Here is a 10,778-nt window from a genome sequence, read left to right on the forward strand (position 1 = left end):
TGAGCTACATGAATTATTGTTTGTTTTATAGGCTTGTCTAATCTCTGGCTGAAGGATGAACCTCAGGAGTGACTTCAGTACTGAGTTAAATGGATGTTCAGGGCCATACTCTTGGAGTTTCTCCAGTCTCTCAGACAAGTAGGTCTGGTCTTTTTTTAAAAAATAGATGTTATCTTAGAAATGGAGTGTATGTAAAAATAGTACAGTTTTTTTAAAAAAAACAAATGTATGTAGTACTATTGGACCTAGTACTCAAAAAATAGAATTGATTCACCTAAATTCACACCAACATTCACATGAACAAAGGGAAGAAATTATGAATTAATTTGTACCTAAGTACCCAGAGAAAGATATAGCAGTCTGCTTCCATAAAGATTTACAGCCTTGGAAACCTTATGAAGCAGTTATCCTCTGTCCTATAGGGTCACTATGAGTTGGAATCGACTTGATGGCAATGGGTTTGTTTTTGGCTTAAGTATCCAGTAGGTAGGACATCATGTAGAAAACTCATACGCTTACAAATTTCAATTTTACTCAGAAATATTCCATATTTAATGGTGTCAGTAGTATCACTTTGATTAAAGTAGCAACTTGAATGAAAAATAAGAATATGAAATTAACTGAGAGAGTGATCTTAAAAAATGGTGATTATGGCTTCTCTGCCCAAATACTATAACTAGATGTGATTTAGGGTACCAAAATCCCACAGAATATCTACAATACATTGGTCAAGCCTGAATTCAGTGCACAAGTCTGAATCCAGTGCAGAAACTCTTCATTCTCTTAGACTCTACTATTTCAGACTATTTCATGAGTTGGAAATATATAAGTCCAATGGATAACAATTATTTCCCTGGTTTTCATAAACTAAATAGCCTTTGGTATATTCTCGATGCCATACTCTCATTTGCCTCATCCTCTCGCTCTACTCCCACTATGCTGCCCTCTTTTCCTTATGGGATCCCATGTCACATCAACCCTCTGATGATCCTCAATTATAGCTTTCTCAACTCTTTTTGCTTCGAAAGATATTCAGCGCTCCCCTCACAAACACTCCCATTTCTGCTACATAAGAGATCCTGTTCTCTGTTTTCTACCTCCTACTGAACCCACACAGCTCAGACCATTGTAATTTCTACTCCAATTTCCCCCCAAATTGTCCATTCTCTAACATGCTGTGGTAGTCACTGAGTAGCGCAAACCGTTAAGCACTCAGCTACTAACTGAAAGGTTGGCAGTTCAGATCTACCCAGAGGCACCTCAGAAGAAAGTCCTGGTGATCTACTTCCAAAAGGTCACAGCCATTGAAAACCCTATGGAATGCTGTTCTACTCTGAAACACATGGGGTTGTCATCAATTGGAACTGACTCAACAGCAACTGGTTGTTATTTTTTTAACATGCTGTGGCAGATTGACTAGTTAGCCTTAATTTTTCATCCCTTCCTGCATCCACACTACTGCCATGCTCATCATGGGTGGAATATCTTTGCCTCCGCCTTGATTTTTATGCTTGGTTATATGACTTGCTTTGTAGGAGGAAGTGGCAGCATGCCAGTTCTGATTCTAGGCCTTGAGCAGTTCTGTTTACTCTTTTGCACCTCTGCCATCATCATGTGACGAACATGCCCTGGCTAGCCTCAGAAAAATCAGAGACATGAGGAGCAGAGCCACCCCAGCCAATCCAGAGACTTTCTATGAAAAGCAGAGCTTTCCTTAGCCACCTCAGCCTGAAGAACAGCCTCCCAGCTGAGCCCAGCTGTCCTGCACACATGGGAGCAATAATAAACAATGGTGGTTCTAAGCCCCTGAGTTTCAGTGTGATTTGTTATGCAGCAATAGCTAACTGATAGATCTGTCATTAAATATGAACTCAAGAGTTGTAGTAGAAACTACAAAGCATTTTTCAGTAGATATATTTGTATTTATATAGATCAACAGGTAGAAATCACCTGCCCAAAGGGATTTTTCACTTGATTGAATTTGTTGACACTAGATAGTAAAGCAGTGATCATGGGTCACCCATTGGAAAATGGCAGTTTTATAGCTTTCCTAAGAAAACACTCTGTCAAAAAAGTACTCACTAAATGTAATTTGCATATGAACCTTATAGAGTAAAAAAATGTGAGTAAGTTATTCCTCTGTGAATTTTCAGAATATTGTTTTCAGAAAAACATTCTTCATGCTAAAATCTATATTTGTTTTAATCATGACCTCAAAAAAATTTTAAGAGTTAAATTAGCCACAACAGTTCTGCAACTAATTTAATTGGTCAGGGACTTTATTATATATTAATGTTTTTAATTTAAACTAGTTTCTTATCATTAAAAACATAATACATAGGAAAAATTCAAATCGTTTAAGAAGTATATAAAATGACGACTAAAAGTTTTCTACTGTAATCTTTAGCGACTAAATTCCAGAGATAGTCATAGGTAGTAGATTTTTTATGTGTCGTTCCAGAAATGTCTACATATATACAAGTGTTCTTTATTATAAATATTGTAAGCACACACATACCCGTATAAATTAATTTTTCAATAGTGAAGAACTATTGTATATTATACATTAAATAACATGAAACTATTGTAAACTGTAAATATTTTGGTTAACTTATTTTATTTTTACTAAGTAGAATCCATTTACTCTTAATATATATGTACTGGTGCAAACAGCTAAGCGCTTGATTCGTAGCCGAAAGTTGGTGGTTCGAACTCACCAAGAGGCACTTCAGAAGACAGGCCTGGAGATCTGCTTCCAAAAAGTCACAGCCCTGAAAACCCTATGGAGAAGTTCTACTCTGCACACATGGGGTCCCCATGAGTTGGAATCAACTCGACAGCAACTATGATCGTTAAGGTTGTGTGTCAACTTGGCTGAGACATGATTTTCAGTGGTTTGGCAGTTATGATGTAGTTTGGCAGTTGTATAATGATGTGATCACCTCCATGGATATGACATAATCACCTCAATGATGGGATCTGCTGTGAGCATCCAATCAGTTGAAAGGGAGTTTCCTTGGGGGTGTGGCCTGCAACCAATATAGGTGAACTTCCTGGCAAGGCTCGTGTGCTTTTGCTCACTCTGGATCCTGCAGCTGGCTCCTGTTTGTCTGACCTCTGGTTCTTGGGACTTGAGCTAGCAGCTTACCAGTCGTCTTGCCTGCCAATCTTAGGATTAATCTCCGCAGCCTGTGAGCCAGTAGAAGTCTCCAGTCTGACCCATGGACTTGGGACTTTCCAGCCTCTACAATCACATGAGCCATTTCCTTGATATAAATCTCTCTGTATATACATCTATAAGCTTTACTGGTTTTGTTTCTCTAGAGAACCCAGCCTAAGACAGCAACTAACAATGACAGCAACAATACTGGAAATTAACAAACTGCATTCATTTAATCGATGTGTATAACTCTTACTTTTACTTATTCAAAATGGTGCTTCTTCAAGCTTAGTTTAAATGAGTCAAGTTTGTGGTAGGTGTAAAAAGCAAGAAGAAGAGCAAAGGTAATAAAGTAGGTGCTGCAAAACCAATTATTTATTAAAGTAAAATTTTAATTAAATAAGTAGCATTGCTTTACCTAAGCTCTAAAGTTATTCCTGCTTCTAAAGCTCTTATGAGACACAAGGAAGAAAAAGGAAATAAAAAACTATGGGAACACTGTGTCCGGTGTCCTCTATTCTCTTTAAGAAAGGATAACAGAGTCCAGAAAAATCCTGAAAGGTGCTACACTTAGTGCTTCCACTCCACAGTCAGTGAGTTAAGATGTACCTTATCCAAAAAAAAAAAAAAACAACAGTTGCTGTCGAGTCAGAATCAACTCATAGTGACCCCATGTGTGTCAGAGTAGAACTGTGCTCCATAGGGTTTTCAATGGCTGAGTTTTTGGAGGTATATCACCAGGACTTTCTTCTGCAGCATCTCTGGGTGAACTTGAACCTCCAACCTTTCAGTTAGCAGCCAAGCACGTTAACCATTCGCATCGCTCAGAGACTCTTGTCTTACCATAAAACCAAAAAACCAAACCCATTGCCGTCGAGTCGATTCCAACTCACAGCAATCCTGTAGGATAGAGTAGAATTGCCCCATAAGGTTTCCAAGGCTGTAAATCTTTATGGAAGCAGACTGCCACATCTTTCTCCCGCTGAGTGGCTGGTGGATTCAAACCACCGACCTATCGGTTGGCAGCCGAGCACTTAACCACTGTGCCACCAGGGCTCCTTGTCTTATCCCAAGCTGGCAATATTATCATCTGAACCCACAGCCTGTCCTTATTTCTCTTCTCATCCCTCTTGTCCGTAATATATACCTTCCTTTTCAGTGCCTTCCCCTATCTTAATCTATTCCACTGAAAAGGATGTGACAGATTTTAATTTTCAGCTGAACTTCCCACGGAGTGCACTCTCCCAGACAAATGTCTTTTACATTAACTGTGGAATAAAAGCTTTGACTCCTATTAAAGGAATGTCAGACATCAGAGAGAGGGTGGAGGCGATGCCTGTTTTAGTTATTGGGGGTGGAGGGAAGGAAGTGAGACAGATCAGAAGGTAGGGCACTCAGCCTTTTTCTTCTGACTCCATATGTCTCAGACCCCTCTCTCCCACCTCACTCCAAAGCTACCTCCAGCTGCAGCTGCATCATTATCCTCGGTTTGCATGGGATTTACTGGGTACAGTGGTGGCATTGTCTTGTTGCTGCCATAGCTTTCGGGCTTGGAGCACATATTGCCTGAATGTAGGGGGCACACAACTCACCTGCCATCTGCCCTTCCCATTTATCTCGCAAGTGTCCCAACAATCCCAGATGCTGGGAATCCAGGGCCTATGTTCCCTGCTCTTGTTCCTCGTATCAGGACCAACACTTCTGGTCTGAGTCTCCCTCCTCCCCCAGCTGCGATTACCTCCAGCTATCTACTTGCCCCCCAGGCAAGTAATTCACCTAAGGAGGGATACTTGCCAGGATTCTCAATCTTAAGTAACAGTCCAATCGACATATATATCCACCCACAGCATCCTTTTTTAGCCATCAGAAATATTTTCTTCAGTCTCCAGTTTTCAATTAAGCATTTTCATGTTTTGAATCAAACGTTGGCCCTTATAATCTGTTCATCTCTTTTCCTGATGGAATTCAGCTGTTCTTATCTGCCCTTTACGAAGCTGATTTTGAATGGAGAACATTTAAATGCAAACAAGAAACCATCTTTTCACATGTAATGATCTGAATCTCACAGCAGAACTATCTTATCTAATGGCTCTGAAGCATAAGGACAGCAAAAAGGAACTGAAAACTTTTCCCCCCGAAACAGCTTTCCCTATTTCATTTTACTCAGTAATACGCTTTAAACAAAATTATTCTGGAGTGTAAAATATTAAATAAAATATAAAAGACGGTTTGGAGCAAGAAAACAGGACCAAGCTGAGATCTCCAATTTGCATGTGGTACTATGCAGTTGGAAACCCTGGTGGCATAGTGGTTAAGAGCTATGGCCGCTAACCAAAAGGTCGGCAGTTTGAATCCACCAGGCGCTCCTTGGAAACTCTATGGGGCAGTTCTACTCTGTCCTATAGGGTTGCTATGAGTTGGAATCGACTCAATGGCAACAGGGTTTTTTGGGGTTTTTTTTGCCGATGTGAATATTTTTATGACCTACTTTCATATATTTTTAACATGATATGAAATTAACTCTATTGTCATAAATTCCCATTCTTCCTACAATCTGAAAGCATAACTGGTGGACTTCCAGAAAAATAGGTCTGCTCTAATCAACTAGCTGAGCAACTAATTTTCTACTTCACAGCCTCCAGGTTGAACCCACAGCATAGCCAGCTTCCCGCCCTCCTCTCCTACCAAGTAGTTGTTTCTGTAGCAAATATGTATTGAGGGTCTACCGTGCACCAAGCTCCACTGATAGACCCTGTCATTCTTCATTGAACCCACACAAGAATAATTCCGTTATCTCCAAACTCTTATTGGAACCTTTTTTTAAAATTCCACAATGACTAATAATTCATGTTTGCTGTACTTTGACGGGGATAGTGATCCTCTACTCATTGACACCTTTGGGTAGGCCAGGTGTCTGCCCCTAGAGCTACCACCTAGGATTTTGGTTGGGCCTAAATGTGAACCATAGAAGTGTAGGTGAAGAGCAACTATGTGATGTTAGTCGGGGTCCCCATTACTGTTTGTAAAGGCCTCAGAGGTCTAGCCTAAGTACCTATTCCATAAATTCTATAAGGAGTCTATGGGTGTTCCAAACAAAAATAATTCCCTCCTGTCTTTTTCTTGATGCATACCTCATTTGTAACTGTTTATATATGAGTATTAATGTATTTGGTGACATACTGTTCTTATTACTTTATATTCACACTTTTGCAAAAAGTTCTCTAAATCCACTTGTATATCTAGAGCATTTTCAGCCTGAATAACTAAATATCAATTTTTCCCAAATTTGACAAAATCACATGGTTTTCATAAGAGCTTCCTTTTTCCTTTTTTTAAAATGTAAAACTATACAGATTTACCATCGGCACAAAACATAAAAATCTGACCCTGGCCATTTGTCTTGGATCAAGTATCATGTTGTTGTTAGCTGCCGTCAAGTTAGCCTCCAGCTCATGATGACCCCGTGCACAATGGAACAAATGCTGCCTGGTCCTGTGTCATCCCCATGATCGGTTGCAGACTGGACCATTGTGATTTATAGGGTTTTCATTGACTGACTTTCAGAAGTACATTGCCAGGCCTTTCTTCCTAGTCTATCTTAGTCTCAAAGTGCTGCTGAAACCTGTTCAGCATCACACAACACACAAGCCTCCACTGACAGATGGGTGGTGGCTGCACATGAGGTACACTTGTTGGGAATCAAACACAGGTCTCCCACATAGATGGCAAGAATTCTGTGACTGAACCACCACTGCCTCTCACTCATCATTACTGTGTATAAAATGTCTTACATACTCGCTGTTTATTTTTTTCTAGCTGCATTCATTAATATTCTTTCCTCTCTTTATAATAAAACCAAAAAAATAAAAAAAACAACCCAATGCTGTTGAGTCAATTCCAACTCATAGCAACCCGATAGGACAGAGTAGAACTGCCCCATAGGGTTTCCAAGGAGCAGCTGGTGGATTCAAACGAACTGCTGACCTTTTGGTTAGTAGTTGAGCTCTTAACCACTGCACGAACAGGGCTCCCACTGCATCACCAGGGCTCCCTTTATAATAAGAATACTCTATTCTAGCTGGAAATCATTGGCATCACCAAAAGTATCATCCTCATGCTGAAAACTGAAGCACCAGTTTACTACCAGCAGAATGGGGGGAAAAGTGGCCCTGGCCAAGGAGACCTCAGTGAATCTGCAGTTGCCTGCAGTTACCTAACAGATCAGTCTGTAATGGTGGCAGGAGACAAAGCACAGCACCTGTTACGCACTGCAACGCTTCATAACCTTGTGTTGCTGAAAAAGCCTAGACTGCTTGCAAGAGTTTTTGTTTTCCTCTGCTGTAAAATGTACTTACCCCAAAGAGTAGAGGCGGCACTGCTTGTTCTGCATTTGATGAGCTAAGCCAAACCTGTCATCGAGACAGACCGACCAGGGCTTCTTTGCAGGGCTGTAGTCAGTAGCCAGGCTACCTGTACTCATGTGATCACATGCAATCTGTAAGGATTGGAAATCAATGTGAATAACGTGAACTGTTTCATGATAAATGGCAGGTAGAGACTTACTGTTTCCCCAGTCCCTGAAAACCATAATAGAACAGTTATGTCCTTCTCCACTGCTAACTACTCTCCTCCCCAGGGACACGTAAGATTGCTATAAAATGTCTCGAGGAATTTAAGAGACAGATTGTCAGTGACCTAGTAGAGACTAGAAGCAGGAGTGGAAGGAAATTAAGACCTGCTGATTTAGTGGTGCCTAGGTGGTACACACGGTTAATGCACTCAGCTGCTAACCAAAAGGCTGGCAGTCCAAGTCCACTCAGAGGCACCTCAAAAGAAAGTCCTGGTGATCTACTTCTGAAAAATCAGCCATTGAAAACCCCATGGAGCCCAGTTCTACTCTCACACATGGTGTCACCATGAGTCAGAATCAACTTGATGGCAACTGGGTGTTTTTTGTTTTGTTTTGTCTCTGTAGCCATATGCACAGGGTGTGGAAAGGAGAACAAATCAGGAACAAAGATGGGAGGGGAGAGGGGCCAGGAAAGGCTTCACTGAGGTATGTTAGTGTTGTAGGATGAACAGAAGTTGATCAAGAGGCTCAGACCAGGAAGGGCATTCCAAGCATAGAGAACAGTGCTGGCAAGGCATAGAGGCCTTGGTAACCCACAATGTCTCTACAACAAAATGTTAGATACAACAAAATGTTAGATACAACCATGGGCACAGAGCTTAGGACACTCACCAGATTGTCTATACCTTATCTCAGGCAAATAAGATGAGGCCACTAAGGTCCAGAAAGGTGGGATGTATTACCCAAGGTAAACAGATGATGAGTGGTCAAATGAAATGAATGTGCAGTCCCTGCCAAGAAGACAGTATTCCTCCTGTCTTCTAAATGGCTCTAACCCATTTCCTCCTTGGGAAGAAGGCCAAAAGCACCAGGCAGGAGGCTCTTCCTCAGCTACCCAAAGCACTTCTCTTAACTCATTCATCAACATTAGATAAGAAAACCAAAGGGAATGTGTATCTAAGTCAAGCAGAAGCAAGTCTCTAATTTCAACTGCACATTAAGCAAAAATACTTAGTAAGGGATTCTGACCTGTGTTGGAAAGCAGGCACAGTTTGCATACTCTGCACTTCTTAAGCTGAGAGAACTGAAGAAAAAATTCAATCCTCAAGTTGCAATATTGAAGGATTCTGTGGGGTCCTAGTGGTCCACTTGTTAAGTGCTACAGCTGCTAACCAAAAGGTTGGCAGTTCGAATCCACCAGATGTTCCTTGGAAACCCTATGAGGCAGTTCTAACTCTGTCCTGTCAGAATCGACTCAGTGGCAACGGGTGTGGTTTTCTGGTTTTATGGGCAAAATACTGAATGACACAGGAAGCATCAAAAGACGGAAGGAATACACAGAGTCACTGTATCGAAAAGAATTGGTTGACTCTCAACCATTTCAGGAGGTAGCATATGATCAAGAATTGATGGTGCTGAAGAAAGAAATCCAAGCTACACTAAAGGCACTGGCAAAAAACAAGTCTCCAGGAACTGATGGAATACCAAGTGAGATATTTTGACAAACGGATGCAATGCTGACAGTGCTCACTCGTCTATGCCAAGAAATTTGAAAGACAGCTACTTGGCCAACTGACTGGAAGAGATCCGTATTTATGCCCATTCCAAAGAAAGGTGATCCAACAGAACGTGGAAATTATCAAACAATATCATTAATATCACACGCAAGTAAAATTCTGCTGAAGATCATTCAAAAGTGGTTACAGCAGTACATTGACAGGGAACTGCCAGAAATTCAGGGCGGATTCAGAAGAGGACGTGGAATGAGGGATACCACTGCTGATGTCAGATAGATCTTGGCTGAAAGCAGAGAATACCAGAAGGATGTTTACCTGTGTTTTACTGACTATGCAAAGCCATTCGACTGTGTGGATCATAACAAATTATGGATAACATTGTGAAGAATGGGAATTCCAGAACACTTCATTGTGCTCATGAGAAACCTATACATAGACCAAGAAGTAGGCATTCGAACAGAGCTAGGCAATATTGCGTGGTTTAAAATCAGGAAAGGTGTGCATCAGGGTTGTATCCTTTCACCATACTTATTCAATCAGTATTGTGAACAAATAATTCAAGAAGTGGGACTATATGAAGAAGAACGGGGCATCAGGCCTGGAGGAAGACTAACAACCTATGATAGGCAATTGACACAACCTTGTTTGCTGAAAATGAAGAGGACCTGAAAGCACTTACTGATGAAGATCAAAGACCACAGCCTTCAGTATGTATTACACTGTAACTTAAAGAAAACAAAAAGGCTCACAACTAGACCAATAGGCAACATCATGATAAATGAAGAAAATACCGAAGTTGTCAAGGATTTCATTTTACTTGGATCCACAATCAACGCCCATGGAAGCAGAAGTCACAAAATCAAATGACGTACTGCATTGGGCAAATCTGCTGCAACAGACCTCTTTAAAGTATTAAAAACCGAAGATGTCACTTTGAGGACTAAGGTGCACCCGACTCAAGTCGTGGTATTTTCAATAGCCTCATATGCCTGCAAAAGCTGGACAATGAATAAGGAAGACTGAAGAAAATTTGATGCCCTTGAATCACAGTGTTGGCACAGAATATTGAATATACCATAGACTGCCAGAAGAATGAACTAATCTGTCTTGGAAGAAGTACAGCCAGAATGTTCCTTAGAAGCTAGGATGGCGAGAATTTATGTCACGTACTTTGGACACATTATCAGGAAGGACCAGTCCCTGGAGAAGGACATTGTCGTGGATTGAATTGTGTCCCCCAAAAAACGTGGGTAGCAACTTGGCTAGTTCATGATTCCTAGTATTGTATGATTGTGTTATCTGATGTGATGTCCTTATGTGTTGTGAACTCTACCATTATGATATTATATGTGATCTCCTCATGTGTTGTAAATTCTATCACTGTGATGAGGTTATACTGATGAGGTTGACAAGATCAGTGTCTTAATGCAATCACTTTTGAGATATAAAAGAGAGAAGTGAGCAGAGACACACGGGAACCTCATACCACCAAGAAAGCAGTGCTGGGAGCAGAGCACGTCCTTTGGACCTG

At 40.9% G+C, this 10,778-nt stretch overlaps 1 protein-coding gene across 3 annotated transcripts in view; it reads right to left on the reverse strand.

Annotated features, from left to right (window-relative positions):
* METTL24 (methyltransferase like 24) overlaps positions 1 to 10,778 on the reverse strand; it is a 139,903-nt gene that overhangs the window by 63,371 nt on the left and 65,754 nt on the right. For all 3 annotated transcript variants that reach the window (XM_023727651.1, XM_023727652.1, XM_023727653.1), the window contains one exon: positions 7,516 to 7,655. In XM_023727651.1, coding sequence (XP_023583419.1) covers positions 7,516 to 7,655 — 140 coding nt within the window. The remainder of the gene's footprint in view (positions 1 to 7,515; positions 7,656 to 10,778) is intronic.

Source organism: Trichechus manatus, unplaced genomic scaffold (assembly GCF_000243295.1).
Source record: "Trichechus manatus latirostris isolate Lorelei unplaced genomic scaffold, TriManLat1.0 scaffold00017, whole genome shotgun sequence".
NCBI classification, from domain to species: Eukaryota; Metazoa; Chordata; class Mammalia; order Sirenia; family Trichechidae; genus Trichechus; species Trichechus manatus.